Source organism: Falco rusticolus, chromosome 5, assembly GCF_015220075.1.
Source record: "Falco rusticolus isolate bFalRus1 chromosome 5, bFalRus1.pri, whole genome shotgun sequence".
NCBI classification, from domain to species: Eukaryota; Metazoa; Chordata; class Aves; order Falconiformes; family Falconidae; genus Falco; species Falco rusticolus.
Window position 1 is genome coordinate 13,608,613 of NC_051191.1, and position 27,744 is coordinate 13,636,356.

General features: G+C 39.6%; 1 protein-coding gene across 1 annotated transcript; it reads left to right on the forward strand.

Moving 5' to 3' along the window:
* Positions 1–1,068: 1,068 nt before the first annotated feature.
* Positions 1,069–27,744, forward strand: PPP1R3A (protein phosphatase 1 regulatory subunit 3A). Its single transcript, XM_037390253.1, has 4 exons — positions 1,069–1,862; positions 22,450–22,508; positions 22,620–22,756; positions 24,995–27,744. Exons 1-4 carry the CDS (start codon positions 1,069–1,071, stop codon positions 27,524–27,526), a joined length of 3,522 nt encoding a protein of 1,173 aa, XP_037246150.1. The 3' UTR covers positions 27,527–27,744.

The window sequence follows — 27,744 nt, forward strand, 5'->3', positions numbered from 1 at the left end:
CACCATTAGATTATAGTGTAGGCTTACCCTTTGAGATAGACACAGGGGAAAAAGGAGAGGTTAAATAATACGAAGGAAAAAGGTGACATTTTGAGTTCATGATCTTTGTTCCATAAAGACTGCATCTTTCCATGTGTGGAATGCCATAAAAATCAAATGCCAACTGGTTAAGTTGATTGATAAGCCACAGTTTCATTTCATATCGTAGGAAGATGTCCTGCACAAAGGTTGAAAACACTTCAAGCAGTGCAGTGTGTTTCTTCCTCCTGTTTATAGCTGTGTGGCACAGGGTTTGTGTTTCAGGGTTGGCTGCACAAGTTAATTCTCTGCGTTGCTTTTCTCTCCGTTTGGCTGGATGATGCTAAATGCAGTCTAGCACTAGATGATTTCATAATCTAATTAGCGGTGAATTCAGTCATATTTACAATGGTGCATCACAAGTTCATCTCCAGTGTACTCACTTCAGTGTTTTATAGCATTCTTGGTTCATTTAAGTTGTGATGGCTAATCCTTAGCTAGAAAAAAACCTGGCGTAGTCCTAGGATCTGGCCCACCAAGTTGGCACGGTATAAAGCCAGGGCAGAATATGATATTGTGCTTTTGTATCTGAAAACATTGTGAAAAAATGGCCTTGAAATTATATGCAGGAGCAGTTTACAATATAGAAACATTTTACCTGGTGAAGTATACATCCTGATCAGAGAAGAGCTCTTTGTTTGTGCAACATACTGAATTTGTTGTGCAACGGAAGCTGATCATCCGAAATAGCTCCATTTGTGCAGTTTAACAATGCAAAGAAGTTGGTTTTTAAATATTTTCTTCTTAGTGCCTAGAGTCATGTAAAAATAGGGAATGCAATATTTGAAATGTAACATTGAAATTGTAACACCCAATACTGTCAGATGGAGAACAGGCCAACATACCTCACACGCCATAGCATCTATTAATAGGCCTGACTCCCTTCTGCAATGTCAACTGTAACATTAATCCTTGTTTTAAACCACAGTGTCTCAAATATCAGCTGTTACTAGTTGTACAGTTCTCTTTCATTTTGTATCAGAGAGCCCAATGGAGTCTTTCGAAGGACCTGGTCAGGTTAGCAGGGCTAACTTATTAGAAGTCCCCACAGTAAACGATTTCTCTTCAGAGGATGAGGATGTTAAACCTGACGTTAAACAGCGTTTCTCCCCGTTACCCCGAAGGCGGAATTCTGCTTCTTCAGAGGAAGAGGAGGCAGATACCCCCACCACCATTGCAAGAAAAGTTTCATTTGCTGATGCATTTGGGTTTGATCTTGTGTCTGTTAAAGAGTTTGATACCTGGGATGTTCCAAATACAGGACAAAATGATGACATAGAAGATGAAGTTTTCCCTCAGGAGGAATTTTTTTTCTCTCAACTCTTTACGTTGCCTGCTTCGCAAGAAGAGCTTTTGCGAAAAGTGCGAGAGCAGAAAGTATTGTTAGAGTCGATCGTCTTCCTGCCTGGGATTACCTGTATGAACGGCATCATACGAGTCCTCAATGTATCCTTTGAAAAACTGGTGTATGTTCGAATGACACTGAATAACTGGCTCAGTTATTACGATATCCTTGCAGACTTCATGCCTAATTCTTGTGGTAGTGAGACAGATCAGTTCTGCTTTAAGATTTCTTTGGTGCCTCCGTACCAGAAAGATGGAGCTAAGGTGGAATTCTGTATACGCTACGAGACATCGGTTGGTACCTTCTGGGCAAACAATGACGACAAGAATTACACACTGATTTGTCACAAGAAAGAAACTGTGTCCAAGGTGGATAATAAACCACACAAAGAGGTTACGGATAGACATCTTAAAGGCTGCTTAAAGACAACACAAAGCAGGTGAGGCTACATCTTAACTTCTGGTAATTTGCAATATAGCTAGCTGATTCTAAGTGTGCTAGCTGGAGCTAAGACTGCCCACGCTGTTTTCTCTTACTGTGTTTTTTAACTGATAAGTTAGACCAAGACTTGTTTTCAGTACAGCCTTCGTATATACCAGTCAGTAGTTTTCTGCAGACAGATTGGTTGGGATCATAGTTTTAATATATAGCATGCATGCCACTCATTTGAGTAGTGTGAGGGTCTATAGATTATGGTCTGTGTACTGATTTTGATCCCTGTAGGATATAAATTGAGCTGATACCAGTGAGAGCTTTGCTCCAGATTGAGGTAGCTGTACAGTTAAAACACTTTACATCCACTTCCTTGGTAAGTCAACAAAAATTTAAAAGCAAAACAAATCCTGGGTTTTCATGTGATTTATTTCATGCTTCATTCTCTACATGCAATTATTAAAACAGAAATGGCACTGGTGGTTCAGCAAGCTGGTAACTCAGGGAAGGATCCTACTGCAATTAGAATAGCTGGGAAAAACTTTTCTGCAAGTGGTTGGGCTGTTCTGCAAGTTGTATGTTAGGTTAATAATGCCTTTTTCCTGCCACTGGCTGATGTTTCTGTTTCACAAATAGTGAAATAAATAATGATCTATAAGGCAGAATTGGTAATATATTAAAGAAAAAAAATGTAGAATTTATCTCATATATATTATTCTAAGTAAATGTAGGCAAGTACTATGTTAATTACAGAGCAAAGTGTCAGTAGTTAAGTTATAACTTAATGCCACATGAAGAGACACTCAGGACTAGTAACTTTTGGCTCCCTACTCTGTTTTTAACTTCTTTCTGTAAGCAAAACAACGTTGCCTGTCAACATCTATTTCTCAATTTTTTGCTTACCAAATTTGCTATAGATTAGTTGGAGTTCTGCAGAACCGAACCTATACTTTACCTGCAGCATCCTTTGCAATGCTTAGGTCCCAGAACTGAATTCATGTGGAGTTTTCGGTTCCTATACTCCTTCCAAGTAAAGCAGGGTGGTTTGATTTCCCTGCTGCTCTTCCACTGGTGGGAAAAGAGGAGCAAAACCGCAGCAGTGGTGGGAGCTTAAAGAGAAGGGAGACAGCCAAGGCTTCCCCTGTGCAGAACCTCCCTTCCCAAAAGCCAGACTCACTGTGCAGAGAGCCTCAGCCAGCCCCAGCTGCACGTCAGCCCTGTGAGGAGCGGTGAGCCATACAGCTTAGTGCCTCCGTCCACACCATGGTGTGGGACCGTCACTGGGGCTACTCTGAGGCCAACCCAGGTTCATAGCCAGTCCGCAAAGCTCTCCTGATAAGTGTCCCTTGGTCCAGTTCTGGGGTCACCACACTCATGCTTCCATGGGGGGAACGTTGAAGTACGTCAGAGCAGAGGGGGTGATGCCTTTACCTGCTGTGTGGTCAGATCTTGACATTTGTGCCTGGTTCTCTACGTTGTTTCTGTCCTTCAAGAAGCATCACATGACCCAGTCTTGGTAAATAAGATAGCTTGAGATCGTCTGCACATCGGCTGTGATATCAAATACCACAAGCATATGCAGGCAGTTTGACTTCAGTGTGAGTTCAGGTAGCCCATACGGAGCAGATGATGGACACGGAGAGCTAAGTCTTAATTTAGTGAGCCCTGGGCTTCCAGATGCTTTTAGGACTGACCTGCAAATTTGGATACAGTTAGGCATCTAAGGTCAAATGACTCCTAACAGTTTAATTCCCTGAAGTCTTCTGTGACATGCCTAGTCCTAAAATAAGTTGTAGAAGCATTTCTTTTGGGGGATCCTCTTGTACGTGTATATGCTAAATGTATCATATGTAAGTCAGACAGAGAGATATTTTAAAAAATGGGAAAGGAGATAACATGTCTACTCCTTAATATGAAATCACCTTGTCTCTAATCAGAGTGTAAAGTTGTAACCCTCCATACTAGGCTGTAGAGGACTGTGTGTATGTATGTATACATATATATGTATATATACATATGTATATATACATACATGTGCATATTTTTTCATGCATACAAATACACATGTATATTTGCGATATTAAAATGAAAGTGGTCAGATTCTTGTTGACATTAAGATCTTCTACACACTTTTGGCAAACAGTTGCCTAATGTACACTTTCAAGACCCTCTTTAGTGGCAGAAGGATGTAAAGAGACTTTACAGTAAACGTAAAAATGAGCTGAAAGAATTTTTGGAGTATGGTTTCAGTGGTCACCAAGGTTTCTGAAAGACAGTTCTGGCAGATTGTAATCCAGGACCAATTTTATGCTACAGGGACTTCGTTGACTTCAGAGGAGTTACAGATTTCACCACTGTAAATGAGGTCAGCATCAGGGCCTTTCCTTTCAAAAGAACTAAGATGCCAACCTCCATTGCTCACTTGTTTTTCAAAGAGTCTTTGTACATGTTGCCCCTTTGAGTGAGGAGGAACACCCTGCAGACATCTGCAAAAGTACCTCATTATTCTCCTTCAGACCCTCATTAAGACTCCTTTGCTTTGATGTCTAGAAAAAAGCGCAAGAAAAACAAACCCCCCAAAATTGGCAAAGTGAGGCTGCTGATGTGCTGTGACTCCTTCACTTCATGTCGAACAGTGCTGCCTGTTTCCCAGCTCTCCTCCACCAGCCCATCTCTCTCTCACCTCTTGTTTTATGTTCAAATGATAAACTCTGCAGCATTTATATATGCTTTTCTGCATGTTTATTGAACACTTAGCAAAGTGGGGGTCCTGGACCATAACTAGCTTGTTTAGGAGCTGTGGCAATGCAAACACATGTACACAGAAGTAATAACAGTTTTACTTATGGTTCAAAAAATAAATGTGCAGGTAAGGAATACTGCTGTCCATGCCCATGAGCTGCACATCTTAAATTGAAGATTTCTTTATAGCAATCTGAATAGAAGGATATTTTAACAGGACACTCTTTTAGGCCTCTATTTCAAATTTAGTAACCTGGAATAACTTTCTTTTTTAAATCTTCACTCTGGGATATTTATACTTTTTCTTAAAATGTGCATTTTACCTATTCAGTCAAAAAATATGACTGTTGTGGAATTCTGGGTTTTAAGCAGAGAGCATTTAAGCAAGGGCATACTTGTGTGGCTCATTAAATGTCATTAGCGAGGATTAGTCGCGTTAGTTAAGTGAAAGGAGTAATATGCACTTTCAGAGGAAGCTACTGAGGAAACACAGTATGACTGTATCATGTTACCCTTAAGAATATGAGCCAGGACAAAGTTGTGTGAATGAGAGCAATGGGGTGGGTTCTGATACCACTATTAAAAGATAAAATGAAAATGGACTTAACCCTCAGGAGTTGAACCCCAAAAAATGATAGTGAAAAGCAAAACTGCATGGAATAATTAACGCTGAAAACTGTCTAATTTGGATATTCAGAGTCACATGACTTAAATTCCTGCCTATTCATTGCATGTTTCGTTTGCTTTTGCTTCTATGTCTAGGCATGAACAAATAGTCTTCTCTTAAAGTTTCATAAGGTATTTGCTTCTAACTGTATTTTTCCAAGCTAAGATTCTTTCTAACATAAATTTTTAACAATTTTTGTGCTTTTCAAAAATCTTGAAAGGAGTCATAGGCACAAAATATAGTTTGAAAAAATAACATTTGAATGAATTAATTTATGTTTTAGTCAGTCTGAAAGCATGCATTTAACTAACACATACTCATAAATATACTTTGGGGAAAAAAAATTGCTTCTAAAATTCTAAGGCTGTCACTGGAAAAGAGAGAGCTTCTGTCAGTAACCAGCCGATTTCTATCATATATACATATACATATATCTAAACATTCAGAAAAATGTGAAGTATCAGCTCCACTCTTTTCTCTTTTTGTTTGATTCTCGTGCTTGTTGGGACATGGTTAATGATTCTGAACACAAATTTCTCCTGGTCCTCAGGTTTGGACCACATGATTTTGTTGTGGACCCCAGGCTCCTGCATCCATCTGATCAGACAGGGACTGATTGTGTGTTGCATGAGGCAAACTCCTGTAGATCGTGCTGCACGGCACAGTGATAACGACCTGCAAACCATTTTCCCCATCACTGGTGAGGCTGCGCCCCATTTCTGTGCTTGGTCCTGGTTTGCCATCTACCAAGAGAGCAGCGGGAGCAAAAGCACAAGAAAAATGGCTGATAAGCATGAAAATTGTTTTACAAAAGAGGAAAATGTGTATTTGGACTCCTGTCCTCTGACAAAGAAGGATGAGGCTAGTGGTTTTATCCTAACTCTTAGAGTTATCCCCCTCTTAGCTCTCTGAGCCCACAAGTGTATGGCTCTGAACTGATGTTGGTCCTGTGCTTTTCTTCATAATTGCCAGACTGTACCTTTCTTTGAATGACAGTGCATCAGTTTACTTCCCCCTGTGATGCCACTTTAGAACAGAACACAAAATAGGGCAATGTCTCACGTGAGAAGCTCTATGTACAACGTGCGATGAGAAGGAAGATATTAAAAACTCTGGGTCTGTGGGCCACCAGTGCCAACTTCAGCATCATAAATCCTGAATGGTCTTAAAGAAATTGCCAGTGAGAAAACGTCCTCTGTGCATGAGTACTCTCCTGTCTTCAGCTGCTGTCTCATCCCCTTTCTGATGGAAGGCAAAGGAAGTATGCTGCTGAAGATCCATCCTGGTGGGACTGCACGGTGCTTAGTCCATCTTCCCCAGACAGATGGCAAACCAGTGCCTAGGCTGCCCCAGAAACGCAGTCCTGCATCAGCATCTCTTGGCCTTTCCCACAAACTGCATGATAGGATTAAAAAAGGCAAAGACTTTTGAGGAAGATGCTTGGAAATAGCTTTGCATGTACTTTGTTATGAGGAACAACTGTATTATTCCCAGCTGGTCCATTTAAAATACGGCGTTTAAATGACGTGCCTTTTTAATCCTTGTTCTTTTGCTTATTGCGCATCATAATCAGAAAGGGAAAAGGAGAGCAGAAAAGGCGTTAAAACACACGTCGCCTTTGTGTACTGCTGTTTAATCTCAAGGTTGTTTCTGGCATCTGAAGTCACAAGTTACACCTTGATCAGCATACAGATATGGGATTTGACTAAAGTTTATTACTATTATTAGGGAGTGACTGCAGTCACTGTTTTTACCAGGAGAGCAGCTGCTAGAGAAGCTATCCATTCACAGAGAGCCAGCTAAAAGCAGCATTGCTCTGCTGTTCAATCTGACCTAGTATTCCCAGCCCTTCTCTTGCTTCCTGGCCATTGCCAGGCCAGTCTTCGCTGGTTGTAGAAGCTGGTAGCACTGGCACCAAAACAAGACTTCTCCACGTACTTAAAGACTGTGATTATCAGGGACACAGGATAATTATTTCAGGTGATCTAAAACATATTATTCAGACAAGTCAGGTAAAAGCAAGCTGTGGAACCGAGACTGAGTATTAGAAATGCTTCTCAGTAGTGACTCTAGAGTTATCTTTTAAGGAAATTGATGCAGCCTTACCCTCCAAAGACATTTAAAATAAGCTAAGATAAACTACTTGAAAAATATTCTACAGGGAACAATCCTACGTGGCTAGGAACTACGCTCAATGGTCTTTTTTCTATCCGTCTAATCATAATATTTCAAAATCCAGGCATACTTACTATTTGAACTAGGAAATATATTAAAGACCCTAAAGACAGATATCTAAGTTAATGGCATAAGGCTTTGAGTTCTGTCACAGAAATGGCAAAGAAACAGGGGAAGTTATGGATGAGAATGGCATGCACAGGGCACCTAGACATGAGCTAACCATGCTCGTGGTCTCCTAATTGGAGAGCACCTGAAGACTAAAAAACTGACTCATTTTTGCTTTTGGTGATTGTGACCTGTGCTACCCATGTACCATCCACTTATTGCACTGGAAATATTAAAAGAAGCTTCTGAACTTTTAAGTAACAACATATGAAAAGAGCATGTTGCTTTACTGGCAATCCTAGCGTAGTGTTTACTCTGGATCTTATTAGTATCAGTGGTTTCTCATTCTCGTCCATGATCTACCTTAGAAACTGCTCTCACCAATGTCACAGAACAGAAATTTATACTTTAATGTATGGGAAATATTGATTGCTATAAAGCTTTTTCACTTGTTTGCATAAAACTGTATAAAAGTGATGCTTTCTAATGTGAGTATCATTTCTCAACCATACAATAAGTACTTGTAATTATACATGCATTGCTTGGCTTTACACTTGTCAGATTTTTTTTGCAGTTGCTACAATTTCATCAGCTTATTTAAATATGCCAATACTGTAACACTATTACAACTGATTCTTAGAGCTCTTTAATGCAGCAACTGGCTTCATCCTGAAACAGGCACAATAAATAATTTAATGAACATCAGGAGTCTCACTGAACTTTGTAGAACTCTGTGTGTGTAAAATTATCCTTGAATGTTAATATTTACAGGACCGGAGCTTATTTCTATGCTCTTTCAGATCACTGATTAAGAACCTTTGGACAAATAGAAATATATTGCTAAATGAACTCCTGTATTCCATTGTTCAATGACTCTTTTGTCTTGCAAATTGAACTAGTCTGGTAATGACTGTTTCAATACTCTGTCTCCTGTCCACTGTTCAGGTACTGCCGTTCATAAATGTTCAGTTGGAGAAAAATTGTTCCATTGCATTCACCTTGACTTGGCTAAATGTTAGTCTTGAAAAGATGTTTGAAGTCAGTGAAACATTAACTGAGAGCCATATTTATTCAATGCATTCACTACCAGTGTCATTTGAGCTGTTTATTCTGATTATGAACTTTAAGCCATGATCCAGCCGCAGCACTGCAGCTATGAAATTGAAGCAATTGATTCAGCTTCAATGGAAGTCCAGAGAACCAATCGTACATCATATTTTTAAGACAAAATGTGGATTATCTTCTCAGTTGGGAAAGGAAGAAAAAACCGGTCCAAACAAATACTTTGTAAGTTAAATCCAGTCCCTGTCATAGGGCAAAGGAAGAGATAAGACCTTTTAAACACCATGGGAGCATGTTAGAAGTGGCTATTTGATCCCTAGCCCTTCAGTGACAAGAAAATATTAGTTGATATGCCAAAGCATAATGGGGGGCTTGGTTTTCTTAGTGTCTCTCCACTCTCCTCCTGATCTGTGGAACCAGCTGATACTCTGACACTAAACCCAAAGATTTATTACTCCTGGTTACTAATAGCACTGAAGAGCACTGAGCTACATAGTTGAATGTGAACTAGGTAAAGCTGGCAGGTTTTTCTTACCTTGAACTGAGGTGCACCAAGTGGATTTTCATTTACATGTTGCTTTGCTGCATAATTATTGTCCCTGTAATGGTGTTAATGGCTGCTGGATGATAAGCATAAGGTGTTCAATCACTTCATGTTGTGGAGGAGGGTTGGGGAGTTTTTCAGTCTTTCTCCCCAGCTAGCCTATTAAATCCGTAGAAGCACCTTCTAGGTTATATTCTGGGTCTTCTTGATAGAAATATTGCTACCTATCACACAGCTGCCTTCTTGCTGTGTGGTAGTAAGACATGCAGAAAACAAAAGATTATAAAAGTCCTTTTCGTGATAGCACCTAGGAATTTTATCATCTTGAGATACTTACTGAATTCACAATTTTTTCCAAGATTTGGATCATAGTTGTCCTCTATCAAGAACGACTGGCTAAGGCTTTTTGTGGTCACCCATTCCCTTCTCCTCTCCAGGGGTAGTATCTGTGTCTTAGTCTCACCTGACTGCCATCTATCTATCTACGGTCTCTGTAAGGCATCTGTCACCTTCTTGCATACGTGCCTCAGCATACTGCAGTCAGCCTCTAGGAAATTACTTGCTTCTGACATGCCAGTAGGGCACTGCTTCATCTCTGTTTTTTCCATGTGAGTTCCAGGGAAAGACCAGATGGCACATAGGCTAAGGTCTTTTTCCTATCAGATGTAGCCAAAATAGACACAACCTGAGAGAGATGCAAGACCTGTGGGTGGTACTTGCTTTTCTCCTCTTCCATCTTTCAAAACAGTGGGAGAAAGAAGCAAGAGAACAGAGGGGCCCTACCCCCAACTCTTTTCTACAACACCATTTTGATATTTGATCATGTCCCTTCCAGACAACATAGCAAGCTGACAAACGTATCCTCTGACCTCAGGCCAAGCCTCAGGAAACAACTCCTGACTCACCTTTTCCTGTTTTTCAACACCTTGGCCCTGGAGAAAAGCACCCCAACAGTAAGGTCCTGCATTACTGACTCACAGTGGAGCTGTCAATAGATCAAACCCCATCCAGGGGAATCTTTCCTAAATAAATCCTCTGTTTCTGAAGTAGGTAGCCCGTTCTGCTGAAGGACTCAACACAGTTTTCTGACCAATCTGCATATAAAAACAGCTGTGTAACAAGACTTCTGAACTGTCTTCTTTTCAACATTGTTATGTGGATATCATAATAAGGTACAACACTCATGACAGAGCTATAAAAGGACCTGAAAAAAGTTGCAGTCTTCCTCTTCATAATCGCTGTAGCTTCATATGAGGTACAACTGATGCATTATGCACAGGTTTTTCTGCAGTCTTCGTACCTATAGTCATGAGACTTGGGGATAGATAGGGCTATATTAAAGGTTTGAGCCTGGCACCAAATTGGTTTTGGGCTCCTGGTTCAGACTGTATGGCAGTAAAATCTTCAAATGGACAGATATACCGCTCTATTTTTTTAAAAACGTGTACGAATGTTTTACCATTAAAACTCAAGGTCTTTTTTAATGAGCTAGAAAATAAAGACTAATTTCTTGGGACTCTGTTTGCTTTGAGGCTATGATTATTCTCATCCCAAACCAAGCCAATGCATTTTGTTCTGTGCCACCTATGTCCCTGCTTCAATCATAAACTAAGACTGAAAAATGAAAATATTAGTAATTGGAAAATATAATCCCCTGGATAGCACCAATCCAATAATCTTAATAAAAATTGGTTTATTACAAACATTGCCTGAACCCTATTGGGAATTATCATTTCAGAAAAACCACTCAAATTCCCTTACAGCTTCTCTCTTGATCAATTGTCCCCCCTGATATGATTAATCATCATACTATATACTGCTTATTTGGAGCATCTTTTTTCACTTTGCTTTCCAAACTTCCTTTCCAGTTTCTCCTTGTTTAGGAGCTACTGACAATCCTTAGTTGTCCTTTTGCGTGCCTGCCTTTTCTCTTCTCCTGGTGTCGGCCCCTTTTCTTAGATGAGATGACCAAAACAAAGGGGTATTTCCCCAAGATGGGGAAATACCACAGATTAATGTTACTGTCTTCCTCAGATTGCAAACATTTCAGTAGAGGTTCTTTGTGGCTCTATTTTCATGCAAAAAGACTGGCTCTCCTGATCATTCAGTCCTCTGTTCACAGCGTAGTTTTGAAATGGTAGCTGCAGTGCAAGCCCCCATTGCTACACCAGTGTGCAAATATCCTCACCTACCACTCTAATGATGAACAGGGTCACTCTGTCTCCCTGCCTCTATCCTCTGTGTCTTGACTAGCAACAAGGGAGCTAATTAGTGTCAGTCCTGTTTGTTTGGTGACACCTATTTACTAAGAACTAGATTGAGCCTTTTTCTAATACCACTGGTAGGTGAAGGTCATATAAGAAAATCAATCTTGCCTAGATTTGCAATAAGGGCTCTGATTTTACGTACAGCTTCATTCTAATAGCATAACTTGTAATGGCGTAATATTTTTAAATATTATTCAGTAATTTCTACTTAATGTTCACACAGCTATTCGTTTATGGCTGTTGGTTTTATTTGCAGTTTTTGCTTTAATTTCTGAGTCTTTTCCTGTGTGGTCTCAATCAGTTGGATTCTAACGATGTGATTTCAGTTGTTGTTTTCTGCATTGTTTAAAACACATTATTTTTCTATTGTGCTTCTATTTTTCAAACACCTCCTGAAAAAATTCAACATATAAACAGAACGATACTGCCACACATGATGGCAATAGCAACCTTGTAGTTCAGGCACACATAACATCACATCTCCACAGGGAGAGATCATTTGGAGCTGAAGAGCTCTTCAGCAGGAACCGGCCGTGTTTTCAGAAAGCCACCTGGCAAGCAGAAATTCAGGTGTGTGCGTTAGGAGCCCAGGAGTGAGGAAGGGTGGTGCTTGCTGAGCTCCACTCACCTTCTGCTTTGTTGTCAGCACAGACAGCAGCGCAAAGAGCTCCTGCCACCCTTTGCAGTCTTGGTCTGCCTGTAACGGGTTTGGTTTCTGATGGATTGAAGCTCTAGTCCCCAGGACTCTAGCTCGAGTTTTCGTAGGAGGCAGCTATTTCAGCCGGAGGACACAGCCAGCTGCCCAGGCCCCAGCCCAGCCCCTGCCCCAGCTCTGCCCCCCACCCCCACCCCCCCCCACCTCCCTGAACTTCAGCCTGGCAGCATCAGTTTCCAGCGCAGCTGTGATGCCCCTGCTAGCATTAAGATCAGCTTTTCTTAACAGTATATAAAAGCTTGAAAATGACTTAGAGCATTTCCCTGAAAGGTGATACAGCTGAGTACTTAGTTTCCTCACAACTTTCTTTCAGAGCCACTTTACTGCTTCCCACCCTCCCACCCCCCATCCCTAATGGATTTGGTACTTCAGAGCTCACACATGCTGCAGCGTTGACACTGACCGCCTTTCATTGGTTGCAAGCAACCTTTGCTCTGCTGCTCAGTTTGTCCTCTCCTCCAAACCCTGGGCAGACTTTCTGCAGTTCTGATTTTACGTGCCCAGCTCCTCTGCCTCCTTTGCCAGTCATAATTCTGTACCCAGTTGTTTAGTGCTCTCCCTAGGGTCTAATATTTGAATTTTATTTAATTGGGTTTTATCCCTATGTCCTCTCTTAAAAGAGCAGAGGGTCATTTAATTTTGTCATGCAGTAATGTCCCTTTTCTTGTATTTTCTTCGTATCTGCCATAGTCTGTTGCAACACATCTTCTTATAGGACAAACATCATTTTTATGCAACCTAATATTCACATGCTGCAAATCTGGTTTGAAAGATTGAAATTGTTTACCAATCATAAAAAAATCTTATTCTGTATTTAGATGGTTCCTAAGAGAAAAATGTATGCCCTTAATTTCTAGCAAATTCTTATCAATACCTTTGTATACAAATTGCTATAAAGATAAGCTATTCTTATCTAATTGTTTCTAGGAGCCTAAGACTGTCTCAGCAGGAGTTGCTGAGGGATGAAACTTCTAATGATGATTTAAAGCAGTGAAGTGTGTAGGCTGAAACTGAAATAATTATTGCTGTAACCCTCTAAGCACTCTAAGTTCCTCAAGAGAAAATACTTTGTTCAGAACAGACCCTGAACAACAAAATGCTAAAAAAGTAAAATAATAAAAAAACCCAACCCAACCCTTGGAGCAGGATGATAATTTAGAACTAGAATCAGTATAATGTGAGGGTGTTCTCAACAACTGTTCACAAATGCATCAGACATCACAATTAAAAAGGAATAATAATTATGGCCCCGTTCTAAAGTATGTAATATTCTATTCCATTCAATAAGCCATGAACACTTTAAAACCATCAGTGTAATCCACAAACCTATATTTACAACATTAAACTGGATGTTCTGCCTTTTCAATAACTGTCATCTCATCTCTATTATTTTCACCTCAGACTCTAATTGTTTCTTTTATAGGAGCTAACCTACCAGTGTCCTTGGCAGTACAGTTTATGGCTCATGCATTTACAGTAATTGTTTGGGCAATTTGCCACAGAGTATAAAAATCTTCACATCACAATCAGTTTTTATAATAAACAGCATTAGTTGTGAAAAATAGGACTGATGCATGATTCTTATGGTAGATAAAGGGCACTGAAGATGCCCTTTAGAAAAAGAAAGGAAAATGCTCAAGCCTTGAACTGCTTGAGAAAAATACTGATGTCACAGTAGAGCTAATTAATTTGATGGTACAAACAAGAGGGGGAAAGGGCCTTGCATTCATTAGTGTCAATTCCAAATGAGAGCATACCGTTCATAAAAATAATATTCTGCCTTCGTTTAGACAAAATATGCAGGTAAACAAATCAGAAATAAGCACCGGTTCCTGCCAGAAGAATGATTTTGCTCCTTAGCATTACCAGGGCTCTTTCTCTCCTTTAGGCAGAGGAAGCTCCAAGCCTGGTGGGCACACCTTGCAGGTGGACCTCTGGGCAAGGCCAGATCCTGGCTGGCTCCAGCCACTGCTGGGCACTGGAGCTTCTGTGCACGGTACCGGTCTGCTCCTGGGAAGCTGAGCATGCACTTAATGGCTTCTCTCCACCACACTTAGGTGGTTGTGCTTAAAGATGTCCCACCACATGCAGCTCTGCTGCAGATGTTTTGTGGCCTCTCGATTTTCACGCGCCTAAAAATAAAACGGTCAAGCATTGCTTGGTGGAGAGGCTGTTTGACACGCCTCCAGCAGGCACAGTCTGCCATGTTAGAAATACTCCAGAAGAGAAATAAGGTATGCTAGTGCATGGGCAGGTAACCCTCAGCCTCCCCGCCATCTCCACGGCACCTCACGGACCCTGGCTTGTGCAGAGGCACAGTGTAGCGAGGCCCCAGGAAGCACAAAGGTGGCTTGAAGCCAAGGTTGTACCTCTCTGGCTTGAGCTGGGCTGTGAATTCTCTGGCTGCACCAGGGTTTGAGTCCAAGAACCATGTGTGATAAGAAATTGTGAAATGGTTGTATTATAAGACTGTAACTTCAACAGTTTGTAACACGGGCATCAGTTTAAATCAGTAGGAGGTTTGTTCCTATAGTGAGTTTTCACCTGAGACTTATGAGGCAAGGAATGCGTTTATCTTTACTCATTAAGTATTTAGTTCATATATTCAGTGAGGAAGATAGAATAGAATTAAATATGGAGACACCATCACAAGGAAGTCAAGGTCTACACTTTGGACATCCACACCAGGATCCTTGGCAGCTCCTGAACCCCCTTCGTGAGTTGTCATACAAAGAGACATGTCAGGACATGATTTGGATCTAGATGCCAGATGGTGGTGAGATGTGCCTTTAGTGGTAGCATCACCGTAATAATGAGACCAGAATCAAGATTACGTTTTTAACTTTTTTTATATATAGTACTAGGGCTTTTCCCCTTCTTCCATTTCTTCCATTTTTTTTCTTTCCATGAATTGGTTTTTGCTAATATTTTCTTCTGGTGTTTTTTTTGTTTGTTTGTTTTTTGTTTTTTGTTTTTTTTAAGGCCAATATAAATGAAGCAATATTTTAAATGTAATTTTCCAGTAACCTAAATGTTATGGGGGATTATGTTATTAAAAAAAATAATGATTGAATTCTTACTCTACTGAGTCTTACAAACAATATGATAGAACTTTAAAGCTCTGTTTAGAACTTCACACATACACAGTCTTTCCTACTGCTTTCCAAAATGCCTTCTCCATTATAAATTTATTTTTGTTGCATGTTTGTGGGTTTTGAATGACATTGCATATAATGCTACTAAAGTTCAGAATTACATGTGGAAAATCCTTTATTTAGCTTCTCATCAATGTGCTTTTAACCCAGCTCCTCCAAACCTTTTACAGGCTTTCTACTTCCGATGTGCACATGAAATTTTTAAAATAATTATTGTTGTTGCTTGGGTGGGTTGTTTTTTTTTTTTTAATAAACGCAGCTGTTTCCTTCTCTACTTCCTTTTGACATGAAGTGTGCTGCTAATGATACAAAAGTACAAACCAAACTGCCAGCCCTTCCCTCTTCACAGCTCTGTGGAATTACAGTTCTGTGCTGGATGCTCCAGTGACTTCTCAAACCTGAGCACTTATCGGCACTAATTTACTTTTTGCTCTTCTGCTTCTCAGTAAAACATTGCTGACACATTTAACTATTCTTTTCAAGGATCTTGTATGTTTACATCCCACTGGCACCATTGTTCTGCAAGGCTGGGTATTTTCAACACTGGATCTAAAAGCTCTAGTTGCATCAAAGGTTGCTGCTGTATTAGGCTCCTCTTAGGTTTAAAAATCTGACCTGAAATCAAAATAGAAATAGTGTTTGGTTAGCAACTTCAGTCTTGCCAGCTCCTTTCATAAGGACATTTTAGCTTCATCTCAACTTCAGTGTAGAAGAGGATTTTCTTGATTTTGAATCCATCTTAAAGTAAAAAACAGAAACATGAAAGATTCTGTGACACCCTAAGCCTATTGGGACTTCTAAATAAAATTTTACTGATTTTTTCCCCCATTACATGTTTTTAACTAAATATTTTAGACTTACATTTTTTAAATACCTTAAGGTCCCCATACCTCCCTAAATTTAACACTAAATAATATATTCCCGCATTTTCTTTTAAAAATTAGATTGCATAAAAATGTTCAGACTGCATTAATTTCCAGAGTTTTACAGGTACATTTTCATCTTTCCATACTCCAACAATTGTATCCTTTTCCCACATTCTGTAAAATAAATATCTTGTGATTTAGGTATTAAGATCTAGCATAAGTAGATATGACACAGAGCAATGTGACCAAGTGTGGCGTGTCGTACAAATATACAGGCACAACTTTTGGCAAATATTGGTGTGTGAATTAAAACCGGGACAAGCTATAACAACCTCACTCGTCTCGAAGAGACGAGTACCCTTGGCTGTAGTCCCAAACCTATTTCAGAGCAGACCAAAGGCACCTGCTGTTCCATGGTGAAATGGGTGCTCCTGGAAGCATAACTCTCAGGGCATAGAGCTGCGTGGGAGCATTTGAAATGGGGCTGGACTGCAACTACGGGACCATGAAGCCTTATCCCTTTGGGAAATGTGTTGCATAATCCCGTTCACAAAAATCTTTCCATGTTTTCATACCATGACTTTCTCAGTTTCTTGGGCCTGCTACTTGCACTGAAAAATTACAGAATATACTTCTGTAATGCTTACAGATCTTTTAAGTTTCCACAACAAATGGTTCTGTGAAATCTTTCTATTAATACACTATCAGAAACCTACTGCTTGATGTCTTTTCTGCCTTTTCAGTATTTACCCCTTTGCTATATTAATAGAGGGCATTTATTTCTCCTCTCAGACTGTTTTTTGCTAGTCTGAAAATAGAAATACTAAATTTATCTGCTTGGTTAATATAGATTTTTCATCCTGCCAATCTCCTTGTAGTCTTCTTTTGCACCTGTTCCAGTTTGAATTAATCTTTCTTGAACATCATATACAAATGTTCCAGAGGAGTTCTTACTAGTACCTGGTGCTGTGAGATGAATGTTTCGTGGAAATCTTTTGTTACTGGGAATACCTTCTCTGACACATTACTGCAGACTGTTTGCCTTGTTGCCACAGCCATCTCACCCTGTTGGCTTGGAAATGTTTCATTCCAAAAACAAATCAATTTTTTATTGTTCACCTATTTCTTCCAATTTCTGAGCCCTCATTTTGTGACAGAAAATCTTTCTAATCCCTAAATGTATAAGCTGGCACTTTATAAATTTGAATTTCATCCCTTACCTATTATTCTGATCCTCCAGGCCACCCATTTCTTTCAATCCTCCTCTGCATTAGTGATGTCTCCCAACTTCCTATCTGCCATGGATTTAATTTAACTTTGACTTTTTGTGCGTTGGTCTGTAATAACATGACTGAGTAAGTCTGATTACACGACCGGTCCTCTCCAATCCTCTGGTGACGTCTGCCAGCCCTGCACAGCCCAGCTCGTGGGACCCTGCTTGGCACAAAGCCCCTCTTCCACCGCCCAGCTCTTGTACTCATCTCCCTCTTCTCCAGTTTAATTAATAAATTTCCCATGTGGCCCCACAAAAAATTCTTTAATGAAGTCCAGATAGATTAGATAACCGATTTTTAGACATGGGAAATATAGTAATCTTATCAAAGACAGATATTACCAGGTGAGCCTGGCATTTATATACCATTTTCCTTTTATCTGTATTTATTCTCTCATTTAAGTTTTATTCTAAACTTATCATGAAAACTTTTTGAAGACACCTGGGCCTGTAGTTGCCCTGACACTATTTCTCCTCTTTTTCCTCAATATAGCCACTACTTTTCCTACTCTTCTGATAGTGTTACAGTAGTATCAAGACCAGTCTGATAGATTTGAATAGCAAAGATTTTAAACTAATGTGTGATTTCCTCTGTTGGGTCTCTCAGTACTTTATGTTGGAGATTATCTGCTCCTCTTAACTGGAGCATATTTAAACACCAAGTTCTGCTCCCAGGCTGCATGAAATAATATAATTATCTAAATCTCTGTTCCTCTAAGTTACACCCTGTAAGATCTCTGATCCTATAAGGTTCTGCACCACTACTGGCACTGTGGTAGAAAAGTTTAGAAGTCTTTTGATTGTGGGTTTATAGATTATCTGAAATCTTGATCAAACCTCACTTCTAAAAAAAAAATCCTGTTTACCTTAAAAAGACTAATTCCAAAGCCTTGACATGTCTTCCTTTATCTGAACCCTTTCTGAAGTCAAAGTAATATTGTTTATTGGCTAATTAATTTTTTTCTCTCATCACTTGTACACTGTTTATCTACTTCTCACATCTTTTGGATTCAAAGTTTAACATTTTTTCTCTGGGATGCCAATTCCACATAACTTTGGGTCTTCTGAACTCCTTCCCATAATGCCCATCAAATTTTCAGTCCTCTCAGTCCTACTAACCAGTCCTTAAACTTCCCATTTGTTCTCGCTAAATGCCAAATTATAGTGATAACCTGTTTTCACTCCCAATTTCTTTTTATCACTCAGTCCAAGGGAACGATAATGCCATCAAGATTGAATCATGTGAGCATATGGGTTTTATTGGTTTGTATGGATTTTTTTTTAAGCTGGTAGGAATTCTTAAGTTCCTGATGTACTTTACAAAGATGTGTCTCATTCACCTGAAGGAGAAAATGCAGCTGAGCTTCTGCAGCTATACAGGTACTTATGCTGGAGGGGAACTGCATTAGCTGATATGGATTTTCCCAGCTCACATTGTGGTCAGAACACCTGGATCACTTAAAAATAAATGTTTTTAAACAGAACACAAATTTTATGTCTATCACTAAAAAATGTAGGCACATTTAGACCACCCTCCATAATGCAGTGAGATAATTAGTTTATAAAACAAAAACTTAATTGATATTATAATTCAAAACTCTGCTCATGGAATTCTGAGAGTGAGCTAAGGACTTTTCAGAGAAAACCGATCAATCAAAAAACGTACTAACTAGACCAACACCTTGTAAGTGCCACTGCTCAATGAAAGAGCTAAATTTTATTGGCTTTTGGGAAGCATTTCACTCTTTGGAGTCTACTTATATGTTTGAGATTGCTCTGTAGTTTGATGCACCTGTGTAGGTAGTCTCAGCATCTTCATATCACTTCTTAGATTGAAGTAGTGCTGTTAAATGGCTGTTATGTTCCTTGTGACCCTCAAAGACTGCAGTATCAACATGCTCAATTTAGGTTAATTCTAGATTTCCCACCAGAATAATTATATGATGACAGATATTTCTGATGTAGAAGTAAAATAAGGAAAATAGCTGTTACACTGACTTTCCCTGTACTCAGGTATTTGCAGGACAGTGTGCACAAATAATGGACTATAAACCAGCAACCTTTACAAAATTCAGTGCAACATGCAAGAAGTTATGTGACAAGCCCTGCAGTGTGGATCCAGGCTGTGAGGCTGTATTATCATCGCTATTCATTACCTATGTTGCAGTTGTGAAAAGAAACTTATGAACCAGGACTCCAGATACTACTAGAACAAGAGTTAAGGACAAATTCAATTCTAATCACAAAACCTGTAAAACTGAGGGGCTCAGGTCGCACACCGCGTGTTACAGCCCCAGCCACTAAAACTCAATAGCTGTGTTCCAGCTGGAATTTAGAGTTGCAAAGTGAGATTCACTCGGCTGTTTCCAGTTGTCTAAAACTTATGGTTCCAGCCTAAGGCAGTCACTGTAGGTTCCCTTTATGGTCAGTCTCTTCCAGAGGCAGAGAAGGATGCATCACACCACCTCACTTGTGATGTCTGTGACAGTGGGAACAACTCTCCCTTTGGAAGTGTTAATCTCTTATTGCTGATGATAGGGGTGATGTACATGTGAGCACAGATGCTTAGAAAACTAAGGCTAGATAAGGTAAACTCCATCTTGGCACATACCCATAAGCATCCAGCTTAAAACAGCTTTTATACCTGTTTATTTTTATATTATATATATATATATATTTATATATATTTTTATACCTGTTTAAAGGTTCAGAAAACACATACTTCTCCTTAGCATCCTTAATCAAAGACTGTATCTGTATTTTACACTGAAAAGCTGTAATCAAAACCAAACATTTTCACTGGATAGGGAATGCAGGGTACAGGGGATGGAATCCAGTTTCTATTTTCTCCAAGGAATGAAGAGTAAAGAATAAGGATCTTGCTTGAACATCCAACTTCAAGAACAGCAGGCAAATCTGCCCTCCAGTTTCTCCCTTAAATGGTCTGCATCCTGGTAATCAGGGTATTTTTCAGATGTGTGTGCAGTGAGGTTTTTAATCACGTCAGGGCATGATAGAAGCTGAACGTGCCACTGCATCTTGGATGCGAGCTCTGACTGCCAGTAGACTATTATGGGCATCAACATCTCCCCTTCTTCGTGGGAATGCTTCTTGAAAGAGAAAAACATGTCAGGCTCCGTTCCTTCCTGAGAGTTGCATCTATATGGCTAAATGATACAGGTAGCCAGCTACATTCAAAGAAAAGCTTTGAGACATTCTTTTTTTTCCCCACTGGATAGCAGTTGAAGGTTTCCTCCTGTGCCCGTGTGGCTTTGGGGTTGTTATTTTGGGGTGAGTGACTCAGCTCATGCATTATACATGTCTTGGCTCCTAATCTGGGACTTTTGCAGACACCCTATTAACACCTTTAATGCATCTGTCTCATGGTTACGCCCCAACCCACACAGTGTCTAGGCTTATGGAAACAGGTGGGTGAAAAAGATGTGAGAAAGCAGGAGAAAACTGGGAACTAGATGTAACATGCATTTGAACAGTAAAGAAAAAATAATAATAATGATGTATAAATAATAAGCAGTAATGATTTACCTTAAAATCCCCGACAGATCTACCAAAAACAAGGGCCTGGCTCTGCCAACCGTTTGAGGATGAAATGCAGATTGTAGCAACTGCTGGCAGGGGAAAGTACAACTCGGTGTGAGTAGGAGAGTGAGAAACGTGTGGAGGCTATGCATGTACCAGAATTGAAGAGCGACATGTCATTCATATGGATAGCAAGAATATTCAGCGTTACTGCAATTAATGGTGAAAAAGAACTGTTGAGAGAGCATTAAATCTTGTGCTTCAAGGACAGCTTCTAACAACAGAAGGCCAAGAGGAAATTTAATAGGGCAGTGCAAATTACACTAAGTATTTTCCTACAAGAACTTTACATCTTCCCCTGAAGTATTTGATGGTGGCCAGTGTCAGATATCAGAAGCTAGATGGGCAGGATCTTCTGTCTGCTTTAGTCTGGCAATCCCTATAAAGGCTCAGTTTTACAAAAGTTGGTGACAGTTGATGTCTAGGTTCTTTTAACAGAGTATAAATTTAGCATCCTCCTTCTGAATTAAGCATTTAGGTGGTAGAGTTAATGTTATATCAATTCAAATGAAAGACACTAGGAGAAAATAGAAGGGGAAAAGATTAATATTTGAAAATTAGAAAGTAATTTTCAGTAACAGAGGTGGACGGCTGGTTGAAAAACGCATAAATTAAGACCTACAGAAATAAAATTGCTCCTCATAGAGAAGTCATTAGGAGTAATATAATAATTTTCATTTTACATAAGTGACATTCTTTTTACATTTTTTCCCCCTTTTCCACTAAAGGTTACATGCCTATAAGCACGCAGTTGAAACTGCTATCACTTTGCATTGATATTGATGAGGACTGCGGGCACTCAGCATCTCTCTGTAGGTGTTTGTCTTGTTGGACCTGGCCTTTGTTTTCACAGCCAGCAAAGCCACAGCAAAATTTGCACTGGCTGCAGGGAAGCAGAATTCATTCCTGCCGACCAGGCATAGCTTAGCAACAGGATTTATACTGTATACATGCAGGGAGAATCTTTTGATTTATTTCAGGTAACAAAGATGTCTTTTTTTCCAGCGATCTCTGTATACTTACAAATATTTGAAAAATACAAGCAAGAGAGAGGCCCAGTCTCCTGAACACATATATCCTTCCAGACCCTTGCCTGACCCCAAAGTTATGCTCTCCTGTCACTGACCCATCTAATCACCTTTGTGCTGCTTTCTCAGAAAAGGCCTGGGAAAACCCATCAGCTTTGCAATGTAATCTGAAGGTCAACACATTTTCATTTTCTTGGCCAATTCTTTCTTTGACCAAGACTTAATATCAGGTCACTCAAACCCCCCTACACTTTATAAAGCTGTTATTTTCAGAATTTCAGACAGCATTCAGCATTTTGTGTAATTAACTAGCGGCCTTTATATCTCAGTCTAAGAGGAATTACAACAATAATTTTTGCAGAATAACACAGGAAGTTCCTTTTGTTTAACAGCAAAGAAGAAATATTGGCAACGTCTGATGATGATACATGGAATTATTCAAGGACTTCAGGTACAATACCCAGTTTAATTAGTTCTTCCTTACTGCACTTGTTAATTAAAAAAATAGTGTAACAAACAACCTCATGGTAATTATTCAAGTGTGTTTTTGTTAACTCTTCAGACATAAACATCCCAGAGATTGTTTATTCACAAGCAGAAGACAAAGACACCAAACCAGCTAATGAAAATATAAAAGATAGAAATGCAGAATACAACCAGAGTGATCACGAAGATGATGAAAAAGAATTAGAGTTGCTGGTAAGTGTTATACAATTATATCTACAGTATTAAATGATTTGAATCCATTTACGCTTCAAAGCTGGTGAAATGCCCCCTTTTAACAGAGCTGACTGATGTACTAATTTACAAATGTAAAGCCTTGGTCTGTACTTTCATTGAATCTCTAACTGATTCAACAATAGAAGGTGCTTTGATTTCAGTATAGTGCATCAACTTTTTCTGGTCTTAAATTAATGACTTCTCCCTTTTACTTCTTTACCAGAGGTTCTAAATGACAGTTCGAAGGAATCGGAGGAGTAGCATTTCAAAAATCTCCCCTCCTAGTTTCTAGGATGGGAATAGTCTTAAATAAATGCTTTATATTTAGTAAAATTCTTATATTTATGGTAGTGTTTGCTGTTGTTTTTTTTTCAAAGGATAACTATGTAACATGAGACATGAGCAAAATAAATATAGATATATTTATAATAGCAGATTTTTCTATATCAGTATTTGACATTAAATTTTTTGTAATAAATTTCACACTCAGTGAACATTCAATCTATTTGGATTTGTGTATGTGTGGTTTGGCTTGCATTTTTCAGTATGAAAGAAAAAATGGCAATAAATGAGACACGTACAGCAATCTATTATTCTCAGTGTCTGTTCTCAGCTCATATCATTTGGGTGCATAGATTCATAATCATAGATTATAATAGCTATCACCTGTGAAAATGTGAATGCTGAATCAGACAGGAGAGGAAGATGAGAACCATTCTTTTTTTCTTCTTTCTTTCTTACTGATAGAGAGAATAAATTCCTGTTATTTGAATATATTTTTTTCTGGTCTCTTACCAAAAAAAAGTTGAAAATTGTTGCCTATTGTGGGACCTTTCATTGCCTGGAAGTTAATGTCTCCTTTTTTTATTATCTTATTTTGGTGTGGTGAAACATAAAAAGGAGGACCTTTAAAATCCCTTGTTGTTCTCGGTCCACCCTGTAACAAAAAGCAGGATCAAATATAACCGTTTGTTTATCAATTGCCAGGATTGTCCATACAATAAATGAAGGGGGAGCTATAATTTACATGTTAATTTGCACTATGCACTCTTTAATGAATTAAACAATGAAGGTTTATAATAGATGGAAATAAAACCAAATCTTTGAAACGCACAGGCATTGGCTCACAAGACAGCTGTGCAGTTGACAAGTAACATGAGCCTTATGTGAGAAGAAGGGGAAATCGTTAAGATTTGCATATAATTATTGAGATCATGCAAATGTCAGTTATGAAGAGGGGAAAAAAACACAGGCATCTCACTGTTAAATCCTGACAGTTGGCATCACCGAAGAACTCAAATACACTTGAGCACTGGTTGGCAGAGGGTCATTAAAACAGAATTTGCAGAGACATTAGCTCCCTCACTTTTCTTTGAGTGACGTTTTACTATTAATAGTTTGCAGAGGCTTTGCAGAAAACATATTAATAAGAGAAACTGTAATGGGGGTATCTACAGCAAGTGCAAATGCATAAAGGGGTGCCCAAGAAGCTAGCCTCTAATTGATCAGCTAGTGCTATCAGTGTGACTGTGCTAAAGTGAGAAGAGAGTGCAATGACAAGCAGGCATAGCTGAATAATACAATATGATATTTGGGAGCTTGGAGGGAGAGTGATCAGTTCCTGGCCTTTTTACTTTGCTGATCTCATTTCCAACTCATGTCTTACCAGATTGTCTAAAAACAGTCTGGTTTGAAGCCTGTGAAAGGGTCCCTGAGAGAAATGAGGCACAGATAATCCTTACAGTATTTGTCAGTGTGAAATGTGTCTTTGTTTTACCGGACAATATTGTACATCACCTGGCTTTGATGTACTGTGTCAGTGCCCTCATTTAAGTCCCAATCCTCCCCCCTTGCCCCATACCTCCCTTTCTCCGAACCTAGAATGGAATGTATAGAGAATGAATTAGCCTCCCTTTAAGGGAATATTCTCTTCAGATTTAATTTGTATAAAATACACTAGCAGCTTACTGAACTCATGAATAAAAAGAGAAGGTTCTGAATGCTATTTTATTTCCTGCTCCTTTCAGCACCACCATAAAGCTCATTACCTATGTTGAAAAATACATACAGTGCAAATTTTGCAAATGGTTTGGTAAACATCTCCATAAAAGCTTTGCTACTGAAAACAAAACTTTCCATAAGGAAATCCTGCCTCCTTCATTTGGCATATTTTTGCAAAGCACTTTTTGATCATTCTTTTCTGTTCTATTGTTTCAGCTAAATCAGCATTTCACAGGAGCTAGAGGTACCTCTTCCAGAGATGAAAGGAATTTATACACAACAGAACCAGTTAATTTTGCAAGTGAAACTGAAAGATTGGAGAAAAAGCTAACCTGTACGGAAAGAAGCAGTGACTTGCACTCTGTGTCTATCAGTTCCTCATCTGAAAACACTTCACAAGAGATAGGAGGAGAATTAAAAGATAAAGTTAAATATTCCCTGAGGGATTATAATAGTCAGCCATCAGGGAAGGAAGTCGCTACTAGCTTGGTAAACAGTGGTGAGCGATCTTTGAAACATACTGGTATTAGTGAAAGCCTTTTATCGGCAAAATATTTTCCTGGGACAAAGCAGAATGAGGCTATCGATATTACGGCTACTGTCTCAAGCCGAGAAGGAGAGAGCCACACAGATATTTCAAAAGGTGAAACAGATAATGCCTCAGGAAGTGAGATGATGGAGAGGTTATTCATCAGTGAGGATGCTTCGGATACCTCAAAAGGGGCCTGTGAAACGAGACCAGAAAGCATTTCTCCAGAGCATGATGAATCCATGCAATTAAATGCATGCATAGCAGGGACACTGGATGGCAATGCTAATCCAGCTCCGGAGCACCAGGCACCGCAAACGTCTCACCAAACTTTGGATTCATTGTTGTCAGACGCTGACAAAAATGAAGGAAAAATCAAGATGATTGAAAGCAAAGTTAGGGTACATTTAAGAGGAGATGTATATGCTGACACTTTTGCACATGCTGATGTCTCAATAGATTCCACAACAAGCCAATATACACAAGAAAAAGGAGTTGGTGAAATGCCGGGAAAGAACTACAACGCTGATGCAGGGAACGAGAAGAAAGTCATCGAAGTAGCAGACTTAGCACTAATCGGTGAGGAGGAAGCACCCAAGCCTTTCAAGTCACACAGAAAGCGTGCTGCAAATGCGCTGACTGCGGCGCCCCCATCATCCGAAGACAACAAACAGGCACCCAAGGCCGCACTGGCACCCTCCCCGGGGGATGAAAGGGGAGCTGAAGACACGCGGGAACACAGAGGATTCCTGAGGTTAAAAGACAGAGGAAAGTCAGACACCACCACCAGAGGAACACTGATGGAAAAGGAGAGCCAAGCCAACCCTGTGGAGCAGAGGTGGCAAGAGAGAGGTGATGAGGCTTGGTGGGGAGCAAGGGGGGACATGGGGCCTCGGAGTGCAGCTTCCACAGAGGAGCTGTTTACCTGCCAGCAGGCAGAGAGTTGTAAAAAGCCTTCTGTCTCCAAGCAGGGTATTACGGAGGAAGCAAAGGCAGGTACAGCTTATATAATTAAAACAACATCAGAAAGTGCTCCAGAAAAAATGTCTGCCAGTGAAAAAGCAGTAATTGCTAAGCTACCTCAAGAGACTGCACTAAGTGACAGGCCCACAGAGGAAAAGGAAACAGCGTTTGATACACATGAAGGGAGAAATGATGGTTCACATTATGCTCTTTGTCAACTCAACACAGTGGGTGTATTATATGACACTGAATTTGAAAAGGAATCAGGTTTAGGTATTTATAATGCATGCGTACATGAAACTCTGATAGGAGAAACGATGTCTCTGTGCAATAGCAGGGAAGAATGTGCCAAAGAACAAGCAGATGCTGGCAATATTCTACCTGTAGGAGAAGCAGTAAAGGCTTCTGCTACGGGAGAGAAAGAAGGTTTGCAGCAAGGTTTATATTCAGAAGTATCTAAATGTCCCCTGAGCACCCAGAAGCATCTATACAGCAAGGAAGCAGCAGAGCTGTATAGGGAAGAAAGCCACGTTGGTACGCTTTCCTATATACATGCTAAAGCTGAAACAAAAATGCCACCTTCTGGTACAAATACTGTGCCCAGTTACCATTATAAAAGCTCTTCACTGGCATCTTCTGAAGGGTCCATAGTGGCAGGAGATATGGAGCACCTGTATAGACACTTTGAATTCAAAGTCATTGACAAGGTGTATGCTGAGTCAGGGTATGCTTTAAATCTACCAAATGAAATGACATGTACTAATAAAATCCTCTCTCCTGAAGCTGAAGAAAAAGAAGTACCTTCCACTTCAGACACAGCAATTTCTAGAGAAGGAAGAGGAAGGAATATAGGTCAATGTTCCCATCAAGCAGAGTTCAAACAAGAGAAGTCATCGAGTCCAGAGGTTTTAATTAATAAGCCTACCAAAGAAGTTGGAGGGACAGGCTCTCAATCTGACCATGTAATAACTGAGAGGAAAACACTAAACTGGCTTGACGACTCACAGAAAGAAAGCCAGCACATTTCTGATTCTGCAGATATGTCTAACCAGAAGAGTGAAGCACTTAAGTTACCCAGTGAGTCTCCAGGTTTAAAACATATTGCTTGCAAAATCTTTTATTTCTTCTTCTTTCTTCTGTTTGCTGCAACACTCTACCACTACGACTTGATGGTTTGTCTTGCACTCTACCTGTTCTCCTTGTATTGGCTATACTGCGAAGGAGGAAGAAACAAGGAGTCTATCAAGAAGGAATAACATTGATTGTCAAATGTGCTCAGGATCCATGGTCAATAGCCTCCAACCCCTCCAAAGCATTTTCACTGTTAAAGAGCTTATTCACTGATAGAACCAAAGTAAATTTTCCACTGAAGCATCTTTTTTAAAAGGTTACATATGAAGTTGAGCCTTCATATAAGTAATTATACTATATAGGACCATTATGTTTGGATCATTAAATACCTATATGAATATGA